Source organism: Athene noctua, chromosome 25 (genome assembly GCF_965140245.1).
Source record: "Athene noctua chromosome 25, bAthNoc1.hap1.1, whole genome shotgun sequence".
Taxonomy (NCBI): domain Eukaryota; kingdom Metazoa; phylum Chordata; class Aves; order Strigiformes; family Strigidae; genus Athene; species Athene noctua.
In genome coordinates this window covers 1,169,573-1,191,828 of record NC_134061.1, presented here as the reverse complement: position 1 = coordinate 1,191,828, position 22,256 = coordinate 1,169,573, and the positions used below count along the sequence as shown (strand labels likewise).

General features: G+C 46.7%; 1 protein-coding gene across 3 annotated transcripts; it reads right to left on the bottom strand.

The window, feature by feature from the left end:
- Positions 1 to 1,403: 1,403 nt before the first annotated feature.
- Positions 1,404 to 21,438, bottom strand: TOP2A (DNA topoisomerase II alpha). 3 transcript variants are annotated; one of them, XM_074926571.1, is made up of 35 exons: positions 21,403 to 21,438; positions 20,943 to 21,083; positions 20,693 to 20,783; positions 20,146 to 20,209; positions 19,518 to 19,663; positions 19,068 to 19,165; positions 18,536 to 18,748; positions 18,165 to 18,338; positions 17,855 to 17,956; positions 17,223 to 17,360; positions 16,910 to 17,048; positions 16,483 to 16,640; positions 15,957 to 16,082; positions 15,367 to 15,477; positions 15,169 to 15,274; positions 14,360 to 14,469; positions 13,522 to 13,614; positions 12,941 to 13,055; positions 12,499 to 12,620; positions 11,808 to 11,956; positions 11,071 to 11,302; positions 10,807 to 10,941; positions 10,484 to 10,684; positions 9,723 to 9,918; positions 8,318 to 8,409; positions 7,620 to 7,772; positions 7,434 to 7,517; positions 6,646 to 6,843; positions 5,595 to 5,700; positions 5,152 to 5,292; positions 4,589 to 4,727; positions 4,392 to 4,453; positions 4,000 to 4,125; positions 2,697 to 2,929; positions 1,404 to 2,463 (listed from the first exon to the last, which is right to left on the bottom strand). In XM_074926571.1, exons 1-35 carry the CDS (start codon positions 21,433 to 21,435, stop codon positions 2,314 to 2,316), a joined length of 4,677 nt encoding a protein of 1,558 aa, XP_074782672.1. In that variant the 5' UTR covers positions 21,436 to 21,438; the 3' UTR covers positions 1,404 to 2,313. The 3 variants fall into 3 exon arrangements, with proteins under 3 accessions (XP_074782672.1, XP_074782673.1, XP_074782674.1); XM_074926572.1 differs by having other exon boundaries at positions 7,620 to 7,763; XM_074926573.1 differs by having other exon boundaries at positions 7,620 to 7,757.
- Positions 21,439 to 22,256: the final 818 nt, after the last annotated feature.

Sequence of the window (22,256 nt, the reverse complement as noted above, 5' to 3'; positions counted from 1 at the left end):
ACTGTCGGGACAGATCCTGCCTGCAGGACCGGGGTGCTGCGCCCGGGGGACGCTCAGGGCTGGCACCGGCCCTCCCTGCCCCGTGCCGGGGCCGTGGGGGCTCCCGCTGACCGTCCTGGGCTGCCCCGGCGGGTGGTGGCCGGCGAGTGGCCGCGCTGCCAGGCAGCCGCTTCCCAACGGGAAACCCTCAGCGGCTCGTCCAGGGCACGGCCCGTGGCCTTTGCTGGGGCCTCAGAGTCACTTCGTGGTGACAAGAGCAGAGTCTTGGCCACTACAGGCCCTCCTCGCTCCTCGGGGGACGTGCGATGCCCTCGCTGGGTCAGCGCCCGGCGCCCCACGGCCCTCGGCTCCCCAAGGCCCCCTCGGGGACATTTTGTGACGGAGCAAACCCCGCGGTGCCGCCTCTGGAGAGGCGTCGGGGGGAGGCCGGGGGGGTCCAAGGCAGCCGCGTGGCCTTGCCCTTCGCCGTGCGAGTCGTGACCGGGGGCTCCGCGGGCGCCCTCGCAGCCGTAAATAGCGGGGCCCTGCGGCGGGGCCGCGCTGGAGACGCTCTCCAGAGCCCGGCAGTGGAAAATCTGACGACGCTTCCCACACTTGACCGGGTTCCAGCAAAGCACCTCGGTGGCACCGATAGCACCAGGGGACAGGGAGGGGGGGGCCCGTCATTCCTGTGGCTCCCCGGCTGCGGGGGGCACCAGGCTGGGACGCGGGACAGGGGAGGTCCCCCCCGGGGGCTTCGTTAGGGACCCCAATCCCTTGTGCCGCGGGGACTCCACACCCTGAACTCACATTTCTGCCGCAGCCAGGCAGCCCCCCAGGGCCGCGACTTAGGCCCAGCTTAGCACAAACCCAGCACTGGGAGAAAAAAAAAATCTCTCCAGGCTGGTTGAAACTTCAAGCCTTGCTCACCTGCGGCTGCAAAAGCAGAAGTTGGGGCTGGGGGCGGGGGCAGGCGCTGGGGCCTTGACAGGAATTGGGAAAGCTGGGCTGAGGGCGCGGGTCCAGGCTGGGGCTTTGCAAAGCCCCGCTGAGGGTGAGGAACGTCCGAGCAGCACCTGAGCCGGCGCCTGGGGCAGCTCCACCAGCCCCACGGGGAGCAGGGCCGGAGCCAGTCTCCGTAACAAAACTCAAACTGGCTCAGTCTGCGCTGGGAAGCGCCGCAGAAACGGAGCCGGAGGAGGGAGAGGAGCCCCGGCCCGGTCTGGCAGCGCAGGGTGGGAGCAGAGGCCTCTCCCCCCGGGAAAGGTTTCGGGTACTCACCACGAAGAGAGACACCCCCCTCCGGAGAGCCGGCGCAAGGGAAAAGCGAGGGCGCAGGCAGCTGAGGAAAATTCCTTTTTATTGACAAAAACTCAAGTAAAAACACTTTTTATTATTATTATATAAATATTAAAAAGGACAGAAAATCAGGACAGAAAAAACACACAAAAACCCACGTTGACAAGACAGTGAAGAAATAGTGGTAGAGAAAGGGCTCTAGGAAAAGCAGAGCACAAGCAGATAAACTCTCCGGGGAAGGGACAGGGACACGGCCCTGCTGCTGCCCGGGGGCTACCCGCCAAAATCACGGGCAGATCAGGGAGCTCTGGCCAGCAAAGGTCTGTCCTGGCCACCAGCCGCCGGCCACCTCTCACCTGGGGGTGACCTCAGGGCCGACCCAGCCCAGCACGGGGTTTCTTGGCAGCCAGGCAGAAGAACCAGAAGATAAAACTGCCAACGCCGAGCAGAGAGAGGAGACAAGTCTGCGCAAAGCCCCGTCGCTAAATCTGGGTTTTAAAAAACCCGACGGGGTAAAACTCAGCGTGGCGGAGGCTGAACAGGGGCCTGCACGGGCGTAAAGGGCTGCGAGAGAGAAAAACACGAGCATGGAGCTCGGAACAGCGACGCCTCACGCTGTGTCCCCAGGGTTGTGGAGTTAAAAACTTACCTATTTTATTATGTTTTTAAGATATCTAAGGAGGAGGGTATCTACGTGAGGGTATTTTAAGGGATTTGATATGTTCTAAAGTCTACTTTAACGTTAAAATGACCAAAGGGGTGGAAAGGTTCCATCCAACTAATGGGAAGTGCATCAGCACCGGCTGGGCACATGGCTGCAGTGTTCACAAAAAAAGAGGGGGGTTCTGTTTAAACAAATTTCAGTTATTTAAAACCAAGAAAAATAGAACTGTAGTCAGTTCTAACAAACATTTATGGACTAGCTTAAATTCAGTAAAAAGACTTCCCAGTCCGAGATGTTCTCTGGCGAGAGCACTGCGAAAGGCCAGTTTGGAGACGGGTTTGCTTCAGCGGTTTAAAAATCTTCATAAAAATTCAAAACAGATCGTCCTCGTCGGACTCCTCCAAGTACCGGACGGGTTTTTTGAGCCGTCCAGGCCTGGCGGGGGCGGCAGCTGCTACGGGGCTGTCGGCACGAGCGGTGGAGCCCACGGCGAAGCCATCGTCGTCTTCCAGCTTGGATTTCTGGAGGGGAAGCAGAGCCGGGAGGCAAACGGTGAAGGCGAGCGTGAGCTGGGAACACTCAGCTCCCAGCAACCGCCCCGCGGTGTCACGGGGGAGGCGGCTGCTGGGCCCGACCCCCCCTCCCCGCGCCCGGCGCCGCAGCAGACGGGTGTCGGGGGGGAGGTGCTGCCTCCGCCGCTTCTGCCAGCGCCAGCACGGCCCGGGCACCCCCTCGGCTCCCCGCGGGGACAAACCTTTGCTGCAACCGATTTGGAAGGTTTCGAGCCAAAATCCGAATCGGAATCCGAATCCGAAATGAAAGCCCTCGGCTGCTTGCGGGTGACTTTCCGCCCCTTGGTCTGGGCGGGCTTCTTGTCCCCGGCGGCTCCTCCAGCCTTGGCGTCCAGGGGTCCCTCCTTCCCCGCCTTGCTGGGCTTGGGCGCAGCCTTTTTCTTGGCCAGAAGATCCATGATGGACGGCTGGTTATCTGAAACAGAGCCCTGCCTTTAGTTTAAGCCCTTGACTTGCTGCCTTCCCTTCTCGTCCGGCGTTTGCCGAGGACTCCCAGCAGGAGCGGGGCTCCGGGCTGTCCCCGGGGTCAGCGTGTGGGTCGCCTCGTTTGGAAGCAGCTTTTCTCGACAGATTTCTCTTTACCAAGAGTATGAGGAACGAGGTTGTTTATCGGCTTAGTTCCACAACGTTTAGAGGATCAAATTAAAACGTACCCAAAGCAATTTACAGACTATTTCAGACTGAAAAGTCCAGAACTCTCAAGGCCGTGTGACCGATCTTCCACCTTCCAGACTCTTGCACGGGGAAGGAATGAATTTACCACCTAAAGGGTTACACTTGAGGAGTTTGTTCTTACCTATATCTCAACATCTTTTTTAACAGCATCTTGAAGCGTGTCTCCAAGTTAAGCTGAAAGGAGCAGGCCATTTCTGAATGATAATAGGCTGTCTCAATTTAGAAGTGGAAGAAACAGCTATTTTGCTGTGAAGTAGCACTATTTTACTGCTGGGATCAAAACCAGCTAGTGGTGGAATATGCAAAACAGCTCTCAGAATTTGACAAAGACTCTGGGCGCTTAAGTTGAAATAAACCTGAATCAAATGCCGTAGATTTGTGAGGTCGAGCTAGCACTAAGTAAGATCAAGCCACCCCAAAGCAGCTTTTCTTCTTCCTGGGAAGCAAGCTACCAAGTAGCTTTCTTCCCCAAAAGACACAAAGTAGAACATTGACTGCAAGACACAAATTCCACTCGGATTATTTCTGCCAAGTATTACATAGCACTGTAGGAAGCATTCACTTTTCCTGTTCCCAAACTAAAATTCACTCCCTCCGAGCATGTCTGAGATGAACTAGAACATGATATGTTTGGAAACAGGACTGCTTTAAAAATGACAACTAGGCAACCTTTGCCACAAACCTCAGATCACTTCTGAAATGAAAAATCAAGTTATTCAGACTTCTGCCTAGCAAAATCACTCCGACTTGTTTCCCACAGGAATAATAATAATTGTTATCTAAAAATGATTTTACTAGACTTTGCCTTACCTGTAGTGGCACTGGCCTTCTTAGCTGCAGCAGTTTTTTTAGGTGCGGCCTTAGCGGGAGGCACAACGACAGAAGGAGCTGCAGAATCTTGACTCACATTTCCATTATCAACATCTTGGATTTGAACTGAATAAAGAAAGCAGAAATAGTCAAATTATCTACTCTGGCTATAAACATTAGAGCAGAAGGAAGTAATTTTGATCCACTTTATAAAAAGAACGACTATTAAAACTGGATTAAATCACAAATTCAAGTTAAGAACAGACAGAAAAAGTCTGGTGCACTGAAAGCAGCTGGTACCCCCAGCACCAGAGTTTCTTTGCAAGGTCTTGTGATGAAGGTGTCAGAACGCCCAGCGTGCTCTCAGGGGGCGAGAAGGTCTTTGTACTCACCAGGGGCAGCACTTTGCACTGGCTTTTGCTTGGGAGCTTTAGCTGCTTTTTCAGTGGTTTCCCTGGAATGCAAAACCACAAGTATTTTTTTCAGTTTAGGATGCACTGATCGGTGCACTGAATGAAAAGAGCCGTTAGTTTCTATCAACACCAAAAGCACAATTGATTTCCAGTGACTTATGTGGAGAAATACTCACTTTGGAGCAGCTTTGGGCTTGGGAGATGGGTTTTTAGGGGGGGGTGTATCCGATTCACTGTTGACCTGAAATTCCGACTCCTCATCCGAGCTGGAGAGATTTGGATCCGAGTCCGAACTGACGATGGTCTTGACTTTGGCTGATGACATGACACAGATGTGTTATTTTACACATTTGACAATATGCAGCTCAGTTTCTTTTTCAATATTTTAGCTGCAGTTACTGCAGTAAAAATAAAGATCTGACTAAACCCAAGCAGATACTGAGAGTGCCAGTGAGAAGACTCCACATCACAACCGTATTCTGCACTCACTTCCCAACAAGGCACTTGGTTTGCCAAGACAGTTGTGTCAATAAAGCCAATAACCTTATTTCTCTAGTTCCCCATTTTTTGCTTTTCCTTGAAAAGCATCGTGAAGATCTGTTCAAATGGCAGAAATATTTAGTTGTTACATACAGTAAAATAAGAATTATTTCTGACTGAGATCTCAGACTCTCTAAATGGCCTGTTCCGTTTTCTCCCCCACAGACCATCCCTCTTCTGCATTTGTGTCCTCACCCACCTGCTGCTCGGCGAACCACTCGCTCTCTTTGAGGAGGTGCCTCAAAATCAGACTCTGAACCGGACCCCGAGTCTGACCAAGGGTTTCGTTTCTTCATTTTCTTTAATGGCTTAAAAGGTAGAGTGGCCTGCCTCTTACGACCTGCAAAATATCGGGAGGCAGGATGAGCCAGCAAACTTCCATCTGTACTTTGGGCTCAGCAGCTCAAGCTCAGCTTAGAAATACATCACTAAATTCAGAGGATTCTGACTTAAACATCAAAGAGAAAGAAATAGTAATCTATCCTGTTTGACTGCTACCCCGAATCACTTTCCCTCACCTGGTTTTTCCAAAAATACAGATCCTCGATGTTACTCATCACCTTCAGGAAGGGGTCAGATAACCAGATTTACAGCCCTTCCCCTCACTTTCCATTGATGGAATAACACGTAAAAAGCATTTACCTCGCTCAGTATTAGTCTTCAGTGCTAATTTCTGCTTAAGGTCTGAAGACCCTTTGTCTCCTGATGTATTTTCTTCTTGGTTCTCGTCAAACTCATTTTTTTCAGTCTGAAGATACAAGCAGATATCAAACAGATAGCGAGTCAGCTCACACAATTAGAAGTGGCACACGGAGTAATGCAGAAAGGAGCTGCTTATTTTAGATGCATGAAAAATACAAAAAAAAAAATCAGAGTCTGTGAAACAAACTGTGTGTAAAATTGATTACAGCCAAGTAAATCAGACGTGACCTGTCCCCAGATCAGGTGACCTAAAACGCAAAATCCAACATTAACAAAAACAGGAACTTTGTCCCCACTCCTGAGCGAGCTTTGGTGCTGCCTTTGTGTGCTGATGGGATGGCTCCAGGGTGTGTTGAGGATGCACCAGAACTGGGTGGGTTAAAAACAACAGTGCAAGTTATTTGGAAAAACTGTTTGATGGAACCCTCTGTAGGAAAGGAGCAATGTCGGGCTTACAGGTCAAAACAGGCGAGGGGATATTTTAATTACCTACGTTGCAAGTGGCTGAACGGTCCGCTGGCCCTATCAAAAAAAAGAGTTAAATCTTCTTTCTCTCCTTGATATCGAGAACAATAATGGCATTGAGGAGCTGAATGTGTTACTGGAAATGCAAAGGCTGTTCTGGAGAAGTGAATTCACCAGCTGTATTTCCTGCCTGCTAGAGGATTTATAAAATCCCCAAGACACCTAGAACAACCTTACTTGCATCTGTCTTTTCATTGCTAAGCTACCAAACCATCTCTGACACTGTGATACATGCTCTTGCCAAAAGATTTCCCTCCAAGCCAACTCCTGATACATTAGTGAATCTGCTCTCCCTCAAGACTGAGCAGTTTCCCTCTCCAGTGTTTCCCAGGTCCTCAGACTCCATCCCTCTCCCTGCGTAGCTGCTTCATCGGGACAAGTTCAGCTGGCAAGAGCTTGCATTTCTTTAGGGCCTTATCGAAGAGGATGTAAAGAAAGATTGAGCATTCCGAGTGTTTCTTTTTACCTTTATTTTCTTTTTAGTTCTCTTCTCTGCCTCTGCTTTCATCTCTGCAGTTATCCGAGGAACAACCCTTATGCCATGAGGTGATGGCATTACTTCTGACAGCTGCTCCTTCTTCACCTTCATTTTCCCTCCTTTCATCTTTAGAGGTTTACCACCACACCCTGCCTTCTCATCCTGAATTTGCTTGGCTTCCACTGCCTGCAGAGGTGAGCATAAGATAATACAACTGTGAGAATACAAAACAAACAGCGGACTGCTGAAAAAAACCCACCATCACAGCCCTTTGCAGTAAAGCACTCGATACTTGCTGATAGATTTCCTACCGTCGGGTTAAATGAAGCTTCCCACTCTGCTATACATTTGCACATTTTCAAGCAATGATCCAGCCAGAGCTGTAGTTTGGCTAGGTGGGCAGTAAGAAGAGACACGGGCAGGGACCAGGTGTGATGGTGCAGTGAAGTACAGCTCCTCCCTCACCTTTTCCGTGTCCAAAACCCCCTTGGATCTACAACTCCTCAGACTACATCCTGGCACTGGTTTTCTCTCAAGCCCCACTACTCAGACTGGTAGTTGACCACCTTCCACGAGCCACCCTGTTTGGACTCCCTGTCCCAAAGCAGCACTACTCCTGTCCAAGCTGGGAAGGTGAAGGAAGCTTTCTTCTCCTCAGTGAGTGCCAGACATAGGAGCTATCCCTTTTAGTTTCCTTGTTATGACAAAAAAGTCAATAAAGAGCTGGTGGATAAGACTACAAGGGAGTCAGTCATCTGCACTGAACTCTGACATACATCAAGTTCTTCAACAAAGACAGCAAGGTCTTCCTTCCACAGATCAGAGGCACTCTTGCACTTAAGGTCTTCCAGCTCCTTTTCCTAAAGGGAATCACAGTAGATAATCATCAGTCACATATTTTAATCCACCATCAAAAAAAAAAAAAGAAGATAAACAATGCTTTTATAAGAAAAGGAACATACTTTGTTATCTCTCTGCTTACAGAGCTCATCTTTCTTCTCTTTAGTCAGATACCAAAGGGGCATGTTCAGTAGATAGTTGAAGTCAGGTCCAGTATCTGCAGCTGGTTCTTTGTCACCCTCCTCCTCCTCCTCCTCCCTCTCCTCCTCCTCTTCCTGAATGTCAATTTAAAACAAACATTGTCAACAAATCCGTTGGCATACAAGGGTAGGGCTGTTGAGCACAGGCACTCTGTGTGCTTACGGTGTCCCGGACTCTTCGAGAACAATTCGGAACTGGGCAAAGTGAGGTAAAGCCTCAGCTGCTATTGCACAGAGGAATCCATCTGCAAAAACAATTCTCCAAATCTCTTTTGCGAGCCTCTCTGTCTCGAAACTCCAGATTCTCTCCTCAGGCTACTTAAAACTGTCGCCTTCCTCACAGCCCTTCCACAACTGCGTCCCACGGGCGGAAGGCAACCCTTAAGGAAGGGCAGGAATTGGTGTGGCAAGAGGACCCAAACCCCAAGGAGCAGGTCTCGGTGCCTGCTGAACAAGGGACTGAATTTCTGCTTGCCTGTTCCCTACCACAGACATACCCGACACGCAAGGTCTCGGATCCTACAAACTGAAAAGCAACTTGGGCTTCTTCACACCAATTATGAAGCTTCAGAGATGGGGGCGGGTTTGGATCTCTTTGGAGAGGATGACTGAAGCTTTACCTTGTTTTGTGATTCCTTCCAAGCCTTCACTGGGTCAGATTCATACCCTCTCTTGATAAGAACCTGAATCAGCTCTTTCTTGGGTTTGTTTTCTGTAAACAGACATTTCAGGATTGTCAGTTAGCGACCACCACCAATCACTGTTGGGAAAGACAGATGAGCTTTAAATTTTGGATCCCATAGTTCTAGCAGCTCAGCATCCTATTGGGCTCTAAAACAGCCTTTCCTCATCAGAGGTGGGACACGTGGAAGAGCCTGAAATAACACCTAAAAAGTTCCCACATAGCAGGTGATTTGTCGGGTCAGCATTGCTCCTATGCTGCCAGGAGCCCCTGACAGAGCACTGTAAATACTTTTTTTTTCTTCATTTCCATATATGCATTTCCCCACCCAAAGTAATTTTTGAACGTGGGGAAAAAAAAAACCAAAAACAAGACATGATGGTACCAAAAATGTTTCACAATAATAGGCAGGTTGAGTGAAAAAACTGATAGCACTCAGACTTTGGTAGAGCTTGCACCTCGTTAGATGTCACCTGGGAAATTTATGCTATAACTGCCCCGACCAGTGGAAATGCTTCAGCTGGAATTTGTTCCTTTTTAAGATATCAGAAGCAATCAACCATGAGACAAATACAAATGAAACCAGCTCTGTCAGCCTTGGAACTACTTATTACAAAAACCCCAAGAAAATGCGTTTCAAGGGAATTATTTCTCTTCCCGAGTCAAGTCAAACACGTAGGCTGTTGGGATTATGGGGCTGCCTCCAGACACAGACCACAAAGCATCTTATGACACTTTGTCTAGCTGCATCCTCCAGGAGTGGAAGTGAAAGACAGACTGCCTTTGAGTCCGAGGTGGAAAAGTTGAGTGAAAAATAGGAATGCTGGGAACAAAGACCTGCTTCTTTTTCCAGCTCATGATTCTCAGATGCTGCTAACTTGAGTATCTTCTAAGTTTGAAACCCCAATCCACTGAGAATGTGATTTGGAATATTTCTGCAGAGGTTCACAAAGATAACGGAGAGATACAGGTTTATGTGTTTGAACAGAAAACACCACCCCTTCCTAACCCCACCAGCGCTTAACTCTTATTCCTGATGAGTCAAAAATAGATAGGAACGATTGCTAAACTATTAAAAAGAAATTTTTACTCTCAAAATAGTGTCAGACACACAGTAGGAAAGCTGTACGAGTATCCCATTTTAATTAACACCTGCATAATGCTGTGTAAACCAAAGATACCCGGGGAAGTGTTCACCTCTTGTGTGTTACTGGAACAGAAAGATAAGCTCTGGTGTAGGTCCTTAAGAGCCAGCCGGGGCCGAGGGGGTGCTGACAGAACTCCAGGGAGCCCCTAGTTCTGCTCCCAGTTTTATAAACCAAGTCACCAAGAACAACACGTACCGATCACGATTTTGCCGTCTATTTTCTCCAGGATGAACCGAGCCTGGTTGCTCAGTTTCGCGGACTCGGCGCCCAGCATTCCAATGAGCCATTCTTTTCGCAGGTTGTAATAGCGGAGCCTGAGTTCAAAGAACTCCTTCAGAATATCCTGGGGAGAGTCGTACTTCTTGAGAAAGCCAACGTGGTCAAAAAGAACCTAGATGAAAGAACACAGGCATTAGGATGATAAAACCGATTTGCAAAATCACTGAAAATTACCTGTAGCACAGGTGTGGTAGGACAATGGAGTTATTAGGCCAACAAATTAGAAAACCTTAGTGGTGTTTTAGAAATTCAGTTTGCAAGCACAGCAGCAGAGACACTTTCAGAATTTCTGAGTTCTTGAAAACACACAGTAGGGTTTAAGGTTGCTCAAATCTTAAAGCTATCTGTAGGATAAACATCTTGCATCAAGCCTGCACACAGTCAGACTCCGACGCTCTATGGCAGTGCTGTTGTCACAACAAAGGTCTCTGTAAACCGTGTGATTTCAGATCACTCTGACTCCTCCAGGCACAGCCACAGCACTCCAGGCCCATTCCCAAGCCAGTCTCCTGACCTTTCGAAGCATATTTCAAAAGCTGATTTAAAACCAGTAACAGCAGAAAAATCAAAGTGAATAGGTTACTGCAAGAGTATTTTCGTTACACGCAGCAGCTGCAGCTGTCCGCACAGTCTTTGAGTTAAAGCAAGGACTTTCTTCAGTAAAATCTATTACGTACCATGGAGTTGCACGTTAAACTCGTTTGGAGTTTGAAGACTTTATGCAGTCCCGCTGCTTGAGCTTCAGCTAGTTTTTCTTCAGTCATCTTCACTATAAACTTCACTGTCGTGTCTGTGTGATATTCTTTATAGTCTGTGATCAGCGGGGGTGTCTTCTCAGTCCCATTTAACATTGGCTCCAGGACTTGCTCTTTGTACGTCTGAGGAAAGAATCAGTCAGACCTGTGTTTGCCACGGAGCTGAAAAGCTCCAAAACCCACCCGTCACGTTTTGCTTTCCAGGGTAAACTATACATTCCTGGGGCAAATTCACTCTTTGTTACCTGTGTCCATGTTCTGACGGGCAGTTCGGTGATCTCGATGGTTGTAGAATCAATAATAGACACTTCACCACTTATCACGTACTGGTTAGGTCCCAGCTCATGTATGGTGCCTTTGAAATTCTTGTAACTAGGAAGCTAAGCAGAAGAGAACGCTGCGTTCAGCTTTGTGTGGATGCTGCTGTGTTTAAGCGCTTGCATGAAACGCTCCAATACGCGCTGAATAAACCAACGAGGGAGACGCTGGTTTAGAAATACGTTACTTACCATTGGCAAGGCCTCTTCTCCATCCATCAGGCGACGGATATTGTTCACGACTTCCCTGATATCGAAGTTGGGGATCTTGCAGGACCAGCCGGTGCCGATGCCCTCCGCCCCGTTGATCAGCACCATGGGGATGATGGGCATGTACCACTCCGGCTCCACGCGCTGGTTGTCGTCGTAGAGGAACTTGAGGATGTTGTCATCCATTGGTGGGAACAGCAGCCGTGCTAGTGGGCTAGAACAGGCAAGAAAATTTAAGCCCAAATTCTTGTTACAGAACCGTGACCACCAAGCACGTGCTTTGCGCATGTGTAGATCAGCTGTTTGATGCCTGGGAGGGCTCCAGCTCCTGGTGTACCTCGCTCTGGTACAACCACGCACGGGCTCAAGTCACAGATTTGACCATGTTCAACCCGTGTGGCCGCTGGACTTTCAGAGACTCAAACTTCATTCTCCCCACTCAAGCTCATTTTTTCTTATCCTACTCAAATTTTTCCCTTTGTTTTCGCTCCCATTTCCATATTCTGTGCTATGCCTTTCTGTTCTCTGGGATGATAACCAAGTTTACATATCTGAATCTCGGATCCAAATCACACTTCATTTGTTGCTATGCCGAGTATGCAAGGAGTCCAAAGTTTTAAAGGGAAAAAGTAAATTCATTTTTCATTTTAAACGCTGTCAAATTGAGCCCTGTAACACGCTCAGAATATTTAAGACAGTAAGAAAACTTTAGTGCTGACCTGAGCATTGTAAAGATGTATCGAGGGCTGGCAGAGTCCTTCCCACCATGCAGCCTTGTGCCAAACTGACCGATAGGCTGCAGCAAGTTGAGGTTGTTACTGCCCACAAAGTTCTGAGCTAAGTTAATAATAGTCATCATCAGTGATGCCTGCAAGAAAGGAACGTTTAAAGCTAAAAAGGCAGAATTCTTCACTGAACGGACAAAGTTAAAGGCAAAATTCACACCAAGAATGTAACTGATATAGAGGATAAACTAATAAAATACCAGAGGAAACTCTCACCCGTGGATGACTAGACATATTCCAGTGACCCACCACGTATTGCTAACAACCTGTTCTTGAAACCTCCAGTGAAAGACTATCAGTCTCCCAAGAGAAGCTTGTTTTAGTGCTTAACTTCTCCTTACCAAGGTAGAAAAGGCTATTAACATCTGCCTAAATCTATCACAGATAAAGTTTTTCCCCATTTTACTTTTTGAAGGAAATATACTCCCACAAAGTCTAGGTAGGACAGGCAGACTGACCACTAAATAAATACTGAAGGATTAACAGCAGATATACAGCCACTTTGTTTGGCTTTTATACTCAAACATCTAATCCTGCTTTAGAGACATCTTAACTGTCGAGGCAACAGAAAGGCTTTTTGTCTTTCATTTAAAAAGCATTTTGTACAACCAGGCCAGGTTCTTACTTCACCATGATGGTATGAGGACATCTCAGCTACAGAACCAGCCAGCTGAGCAACCTTCACCTCCCGCTTATCGTTTCGTTTGAAACATGTGAACAGAACTTTTCTTTGGCCTGGCTTCAAGCCTGTATAAAAAAGAAAAGACCGTGTGATTAGAACACACAACATGTTGCACTTCGCTTCTGCTCTCTACAGACTAAGAACTACTTATACACCTGAAGATTCTACACCGGGAGAGTAAGGTAATGCCATAATCTACTACAAAATGGATGAGACGTTTAAACCAAAGATTAAAAAAACTTGGATATCAGAAAACAGCCTTCAGAAAACTGACCCTGAAAACTCAGCAGGTTCCCCGATTCTGATGATGATGTGACATACAAACACCTAGTTACGAAGTTCTGGGGAATGCGCTGGGTGGAATCACTACCTTGAAATAACTTACCATCAACCAGGGATGGGATTGATCTTTCATTATCTGAGTTTGAGAACAGCACTAACTCCTTGTTGATGAAGTCGTTGTATGTCAGGTAATGAGTGTTTTTCCCATATAGGTATTCCTAAGAAAAAAAGGTACAAGACTGCCTTAGTTTTAACAAGGTCTAAGCTGTTTCTTAGCTCATGCTGGGCTAGTTTCACTAAAATGGAAGCTCCCTGTAAGACTAGCTAAACTCAGCTCAAGTGCTGACTTTCTTAGCGTGGCAAAGTGAGCCATTGCTTCCCATGATGCAAACCCAATTTTTGAGAAATAAAAAGTCTTCATACAGTCCTGCTCGAGTTATCATATCCCTATTGATAAAGCAATTTGAAAGATAAGAGTTGAAAATTAAACGAACTGTTGGACAATTGACAATGACGCTACACGGATGAGAGAAGCTGCTCTGCAGAATCCCGAAACATTTTTAACATCCTGGAAGCTGGTGACTGCCTGACTGAGCTGCGGGCAGCTCCTGTGGGCCAGACTGAAGCTGAGAGAAGACCAGGGGGACAAGAAAGCAGTTTCCTTCACATAAATAAACCCTTTACCTCTGGCAGACCATGCAGCTTCCGTTGTCTTCTATCCTCCATGAAATTAGTCAGCCACTCCTTTCGCTCTTCTACCTTCTTCTTGCTAAAGGCCTGTATATTACAAAACGAAAAGTAACTCAGTTCTAGAACATTTTGTGGTGTGCCTTATTGGATCACTTGAGAAAAAGCAAGCATTCCCAAAGAGTTTACCTGGGAGAATAACGTGCTAAACAGGCTGACTTAATAGCCCAAGAAGTGCAATTTTATCGGAGCTAAACATCTTAAGAGCATAATTTCCACCAGTCTTCAGGAGACATGGCAGTTAGGTTTAAATGTATGAATTTTTAACACAACAAAAGAAAACTAAAGCAGATCTGATGGGAAATGTTTTGGGAAAAAACCCTGGTTTTTTGGCATTGCCCAATAGCTCAGAATACTTAAGAATCAACAGCTACTGGAGGTGATGAAGTTCACAGAAACGAGGACTGTTTTAAATCCACTGGTGAACCATTTTGCAAGAAGTCTGGGGGAGAAAGGGAAGGTCTGACTTGGAGAAAACTGCAGCAGAACATGCAGAAAAATGTTAAAGGAATATTTACTGTTGTGTCTGAAAATGTCAATTGCTTTGTAGTGATTAGTTTGTTCTGAGCTATATTTAAAAGCCATCATTAAAAGGGTACTCTTGGCCTGAGGTCTGTGGCCAGATTTGCTTCTACTGGTTGGACCGAAGCCGTAGCCTTGGTAACAAAGAGATTGTCTCAGACCCAAAGGCCTCTAAGAGCGTTTTAAGAGAAAATACACAGCACTAAGCAGTGGAATACCAAAGGTAATAAGTCAGCAATTAAATGTTAGTTACCAGGGTGATCGCAGCATCATCTTCGGGACCGGAATATTTGAAGCCAATTCGATGCTTTGCCATATCTGCAAAGTATTCTTTAGCCTCCTTCGATGTGCTGGTACCCAAACCTGCAGAGACAGTCCTAGTTAATCCTAATAACTTCTGGCTTAAATGAAGTTGCAGTTCAGGGAAGTGTTTTGCTACGTCTAGTTTCTGTGATGCGCGCTATAAATGTACAGCACGAAGATGACTTACTGAAAATTTAGGTTACTTCACAATGAGATGTGAGGTAGCCCAAAAGTCACGAGGACTACAGAGAAGTGAGCAGTTGCGTGTTGTACTTTTGGATTTTGTCTGTAACTCCTGTAGGTATCTGACACGATTAACTGCAAATTGGAAATGATTTCCCATCATCCAGCCACTGTTCTGCAGTTGGCAACTTTCTTATTGGTATTTAGTATAGATATATAGTATATAATATATAAATATATATAGTATATAATATATAAATAAGAGCTTACAGCCCTGACAGTACATGAGGACTATACTATGGAAAACAGCACATAAAACCGAGCACAACTGCCTAAGAGGGCACATACCGTAGTTCAATGTTGAGAGATTTTATTATTTTATCCAGTTAAGAGGTTATTGTTTCCTTACTTTTCTATTTTATGTTGCATGTATTTGCAATCAAAATATCTTAGGAGGGAAGAGACTTGGAGGACACTCGTCTCAAAGCCTTTCTGCAAAAGCAGGGCTAACTGAATTCAATCACAAATGCTCTTACTTGGATCATTTACCTTCACCATAGTAAGTTTCCTACAAACCTTTATAGTACTTGATTTTCCATGAATTGTAGTTCTGTGTACTGTTTTTCCATTCTTCAAATTCAGGAATGCTGTAGAATGCAATTTCTTCTTTCTTTTTAGAGACCTACAACAAACAAATATTTGAACTGTGAAATGAGAGGCAGATCTGGAACAATGGATCCGTACTCATTCACCTTACCAGCACCCAACCCTTGCCTTTATGATGGGAGTAATAAATTCCTCCAAGAAGTTGTGCCTCAGAAGAGATGGCCAGTTGTGATGGATGAAGTTAATCAGCAAACCTTTGATATGCGAGCCATCTTGATCCTGGTTTAAAAAGAAAAAAAAAAAACAACACACATTTAATCAGGGACATGATGGAATTGGCAAGTGTTAGCTCAATAGCAAATGATTCTATAATTCCAACTAACTGACACCATTAACCATCCCCTCTAAAAAGGTGACCGTGCATTCTTTAGCTACTGAAAATTATGAGAAATGGAAAAGGCACATTCTTGGTGAAAAAAAAGGGACCAAGGAGTGGTCCAAGGACCTTGAACCAGCAGATGGGAAAGATGGTATTCGGTTATTTTGGTGGTGCTACTCCCCCCCCTCCACTTTATCTGTTTTGTTCTGTGGCTGAAAAGACGTAACGATCCACTAAAATATAGAATGATAGAAAGAAAACAAATACAGAGAATTAGGGACAAAAATGGCAGTGGGAGAAGATAAGTGTTTTCTTCTTTCCTCTCTAGTCAAGTGTTGGTTTTCTTCCTCTCCCAGTTTTCAGTTTTAGTGAACCTAACCTGATCTGTCATAATCATAATCTTTCCATAGCGAAGACTCTTTAAAGATTCTTGATCTTCATAGTTCTTTTTATATTGCAAACCCACAATCTTGATGATGTTGTTGATTTCAGCATTTTCCATAATCTGGAAGAGATCACACAGAATAAAAACTTGTCTTTCGGACTTTAAATGTATCTCAGAATAGTCTAAATCTATCCGTAAGTACACCATTGACTGAGCTTTGTCTTGGCCAGTTGTCTTTTGCCACTGTGGTTTTCTAAACCGAAGTCTAATGCTTAAATTATTCTAGATCATTCCGAACGTTTTCTAGTCCACAACACACACACTATCCCTTCAGGCAAAACACCCAACAGGACTTAAGGAACGTTCCCACTTAACCAGCAAGGCGGGCTGAAGAGACCAGCCTTGGGTGTTGAAGACACTACTCCTGCGAGCGGGGTCCAGGTGCAGCTGTACTGACTCAGTTAAAACACACGGCATCACCCAAAGCACACACGTAGCCTGTTCCGAGTTTCCCACTAACCTGCTTATGAGAAGCTTCTCTGACGTTGAGCATTTTCCCACGAAGGGGAAATACTCCATATTTGTCTCTACCAACCACTCCCAGACCAGAAACAGCCAGTGTTTTGGCTGAGTCTCCCTCAGTCAGGATAAGGGTACAATCTAAAGAATGCTTGCTGCCTGAAAAGAGAAAAAAAAAAAAGTTAATTTTCTGATTAAGAAGTGAAATCAAAGCCTGCACTCTCACAAATGGGCTAACCGTTTTCTAACACAGGTTTTGTTGCACTGCGCGGAGTGAATGGGGATAAACAAAGTAGATGGGACTGTAAAATGGGGATATAAATACAGGTTTTCTCATTTTTCCTTAGGAGACAATTTTTTCACTTGTCTAACGAACACGTTTCAACCGTTTTTGAAAGAATTGGTTACAAAGGATGCAAAACACTTACCAGCATCATTGGCATCATCCAGCTTAGGAACACCCTTAATCTTAGTGTGTTTCACAGCTGAACATTTCTTATTCAGCTGGCTCTGAGCTTTAAATTTCACCCAGTTTAGGACACTTTCAACAATACCACAGCTAAGTGCCTGCAATACAAAAAATAAGCTCAAACAACTGTGAGCAAAGCCTTACCAATGACAGAATTTTAAGTTACATACTTTTTTAGTTCATGACACTACTTCAAATGTATATATTTGCCACGTTAAACCTAAGATGCAGTTTTACAGACACCTTGATTATCTGCTTGTATCAATACTTACACTCTTAACAAATTTTTCACTCAGTTTACAGGTTGAGCCAAAGCTCTTTGCCTGCAGAGTCATGTTCTCCTTGGTCTGAGAGTCAAAGGTTGGATTTTCAATTAAGGAATTCACAAAAATCCACATGTGGTTCTTCACCTACAGTTAAAGACAAGAAGCATCACACGTTACACAGGCTCCTCTCAGCAACAGCAGCGTGTTCTGACATTCACCTGTCAGAATCACAGTGAGGAAAAACTAAGAACCCATCACTGTATGGTTTTGAATTTTCCTAGATAACTTGAAAGAATTTAGGACAGCTAATGAACATGCCTGAACAATGTTCTGTGATTTGGGCTGTCAAGGACCAGCAGCTCTCGGCCTAAATAGGTATTATCTAACAGATACTGAGTTTTAGTTCATCTCCACTGACTTGCAGTGCTCTGACTGCAAAATACATCAGCCAGACCAAGAGAAGATTGTTAGTTGGCTTAAACTGGAAAATACAAGACTTCCATAATTAGCAATTTTATGTGTAGTCTGTATAATGGAAATACGTATTATTAATTAATGTAGTAATGCGTTAAGCTGTAGTCACAGTTTGTGATAACACTAGAGTTGTGTTTCCCACTAGGGGAATTCTGACGTTGTACCTGAAAAGGCTTCACTCCAACTCCATTTTTGTTCTTCTTTTTCACAACATCAATGAGTTTAGTCACAAGCTGGTCAGCTACGTAGTCAACGTGCCTGCCACCCTAAGGGAAAACAGGACCAAAGACACAGTGGTGATTCCATTTAAAAAAAATTAGTATGTGTATCTATTGCAAACGTGAAGCATAGTCTTTGCCACATTAAGCCACTAAGTATTTTTCCCTAACACACACACGCATTTGACAATAGCCAAGAACATTAATGATGAAGACTATGGCATCAGCTCGATGAAATAAACTAAAGCAGTGTTACCTTTGTAGTGGCAATGCTGTTGACAAAGCTAACTTGCTGGAAGCCCTTTTCGCTCAAAGTCAGACACACTTCCCACCGAGAGTTTACTTCCTCATGCACCACCTTAAGTGCGTTACCAGTTTCATCTACTTTGTCCTTCAGGTAGAGGTCCACATAACTGCGGAATCCTTTCACCTGCATGCAGATGAAAGCAGACAACTCGTTTACAACGGCTCCTATAAATAATTCATATCCTCCCGAAAAGCGGGGAGAAAAATCACTCAGGCAAACTTTCCCTTTACTACATGTAATGACTTAAATTGTTTCAACAAAATCCGTTTAAATGGCATGAGAAATACAGGTATTGCTGTTTCTTTTAAAGGTTCACTTACAGGCAGCCTCTGTCCGTTTAGGAAAACTTTGACATCCTTTGTGGATCCAGCAATATCATAAGCTCTTCGAGACATTAGCGCTACAATGTCTTTATCGAGAATTGTCATCTTGAATTTTGACAGATCAGGTTGGAAAGTAACACACGTGTAATCTTCTCCATCAAAATATTTCAGCTGCATTTCTCCAGCCTTTCCCATGTTGTCAGTCCAAGTCTGAGAAAAGGAGGTTTTGTGAGTTGCCAGTCTAATGCACACAAGCAGCTAGCTTCGTTTTTAAAAGCAGTAAGCTGATCTATGAGTTTGAAATGCTTTCAGATTAAAAAAACCCAGCTGGTTAAATACTAGATTCCGATTGTGTCTTCTCACTTCATTATTCATTTGAATTATATTTTGCAGTACAATAACTGTGGGCCAAATTCGCTGTTATCATGGTGCACCGAATGCAAATTACACCTAGATTTTTAGAAAAAAAACTTAGGGTCTTACTTGAAAATCTCAGGTGTCACCTTACTGAAATGAGAAGTGTTCATACCTGCTTGAATAATTTCTTGTACTCGCGACATGCAGTTTCCACAGTAAATTTTGTGCTAAATATGTTGCACAGTTTGGCTCCATAACCATTTCGCCCACCTGGAATTAGAAGGAAAGCAGAGTTGTGCTACTACCTTTCTTCAAAACCATCTAAAAGAATTCCAGACTAACAGGAGTTGAGCTGCTTCGGTACAACTGTCAATAAGCAACAGTATCCTGCAAACTCAGTATGTGACTATAAACCCACATTTAATTGGGATTAGTTTTTCCTGTTCTCCGTGTTTGTACTGTGATTACTGTCAAACAGAGCACGGAGACCTCTCTGATGGCCTCAGAACACCATTTTCATGTTGTGTTGAGGATTTCCTTCTTCCCGTCTTGGTTCCGTTCACACGTTTAAACGGGTCAGGCTGCTCAGCAATATCAGTGTGTGTTTTAAAGTCTTCCCTACCTGTGACTTTCTTTTCATTGTCATCATAGTTGCTGGATGTTAGGAGCTGCCCAAAGATAAGAGCAGGCACGAAGACCTTCTCCACTTTGTGTTCAACAACTGGAATACCTTTCCCATTGTTCCATATGCTGATTGTGTTATTCTCTCTAGGGAGAAAACATACATGTGTTTTTAAGGCTGCAAATGACTGAGTTATGAAACAAGTACGCAAAAGCTCTGGGGAAAGGCGACCATTTCATCAAGAGCAAATCTGTGTTCAGCAAGTGCAGAAACAGCCAGCAGAGGGAGGACAAGTCTCAACTCTGCAAATATCGTCTGTGAAATGGACAACCACGGATAAAACCCCTCTGTCTATGCTCAATGACAGAGCGAGGAGGTTGAGAGGAGGAAGAGGAAAATGGCCAGAATGGAAAACAACAAAAGAGCAGTCATTTCACAAGTCAGCAATCCGTAAGAGCCCCAGGGACTAACCAGAGCAAAAGGTTTTCACAATTGGGGAATTAAACTCGGATCGGCTGCCTGGCAGAGCCCTCCAACACTACACCAGCCCTGCGGAGCAGCCTCTGAGTGAGAGCATCTAACACACTTGGGTTGGGAAGGCAAGGATCAAAAATAAAAGAAAACTTACACGTCAATTGTAATTTTAATGCATGACATGTTTTTATCCCTCTGCTTGTTGTCTGCAGCGTTGACTAGAACGGAAAGATTATTGTTATTAATATTACATTCTCAACCAAGACCGAACTAATAAAGTGTCTTCAGTGGAATGAATGCAAAAATTCAACACACTGTTACTAACATCCATCTTGGTATGCAGATATTTTGCACGTTACAAAGACGAGTACAAGTTAACACAAAAGGGAGAATTCTGGGCTGAAGGAGATTGGTTCTGTAATGGAGTCCTCTGCCATCCCACGGATGGTTTACCGTTAAACAGCACTAACAGAAGGACATTCGTATCCAGTATTTCCAAGCACAATCAACAATGAATGTCCTCTGCCAACACCATCCATCAAATTACGTACTAGACATTACTTGGTCGACAATGTGATAGATAAAAACACTTTTACCTTTGTCTTTTATTTGTTAACTTCTTACATTTAGTTCCATTTTTTTAAGACATTCAGCACCCGTTAATAACTCATCAATCGGCGACTCAACACAGGTCACCTTACCCAGAATCTCATCAAAGATCTTGTATAAGCCAGGCACAAAGGTCACTTCTCTGCAGTTAAGGCCCAGGTCCTCATCAAAAACCCACATTTGCTGAAAAGAAGGCAAGAAGTACGTTAAGCCCCCAGGTACGCCTCCTCTTCTGCACCATCAGTCTGCAAAGCAGATGTCTGGCGCTTTACGAGACGTGAATGACCTCCCGCCTGCCCCGAGGAGCTCAGGCGGCCCAGCCCCGCCACCCTCCCCCCGCACCTGGGTGACCAGCTCCACGGAGCCGATGTAGGTGTCGGGCCGGAGCAGGATGTGCTCCAGCTGCGTCTTCTTCTGGTAGATGTGCTCCACCGAGAGCAGCTTCTTGGCGTCATCGCCCTTGGGCACCCGGGGGTTGGCGGGCTGCGGGGGAGAGACGGCGGCAGTGAGGGGCAGCGGGCGGCGGACTGGGGGGGCCCGAAGGGGAGCAGGGCAGGGGAAAGGGGGAGTCGGAGTGCGCCCGGGCGGCGGGGGACCCCGACACGGTACCAGGGGAGGGGAGGCCGCGGGGGGGGCCCGAGGAGAACGTGCATGGGGGAAATCCCGGAGGAACGGGGGGTCTGAGGAGCCCGGGGCGGGGGGGGAGGAGGCCGCGAGAGGGGCCCGGGGAGGCCCCGAGGGGGCGCGGCGGGAGCTGGGGGGGGCCCGGGGGCGCGAGGGGGTGTCGGGGCGCCGCACGCACGCGGAGAGGCGACGGGGACTCCAGCAGCTCCATGGCGGCGGCTGAGCGGCGGCGATGGCGGCACCAACGGCCCGGGGCCTTTCAAACCTCCGCTCAGCCCGCCGAAACCCTCCGCCAATCCCCGCCCGCGGGCCCCAGCGCGCCGCCAATCGCAGAGGGGGGCGGGGACACTGGTCGCGGCCCTCCCCTCCGTCTGACCAATCAGAGGCGCTTAGCGCATTCAAAATAGCCACTCAGAAGGGGCAGTTGTGGGACGGGCGGCGAAATCGACCAATAGAAGGGTAGGGGCGTTGTGAGGCGGGGGTATACGGTTGCCTGATTGCAGTTAGGGGGGTGATGTACTGGGACGCGCTGGGCAGTGCTTGGGGACACGCTGGGGACACTGGGCAGTGCCTGGGGACACGCTGGGGACTCTGGGCAGCCCCGGGGACACGTAGGGACCTACTGGACACACCCTGGGGACTCACTGGGCTGCCCCCATGTCACACTGGGGCCATATTGGGGCAGGCTCTGGGGACAAAGCGGGGACACTGGGGCACAGTGCTGCCTCTTCAACAGGCACCGGGCCCTGGAGCGTGCCCCTGTGTGCCTACCCCAGCGCTACCGGCCCGGGGGGCTGCCGCCATGGGCAGAGACCCCGCGCCCCAGCTCTGCCCGCGCCCCTCTGCCTGCCTGCTCCCGTGCGGAGAGGGGGACGCTGTCTGCCGCTCGGGCATTTTGCCCCTGCCTGCTGCTGGCGCTTTGGGAGGGGCGAACTCCGCTGCCCGCACCTCGAGAGCGTCACGCTCTGGCCCCGAGGGCCGGGAGAGGCGCAGCCCCGCTGCCCACAGCGCAGGAGCAGCTCAGGCTCTGCC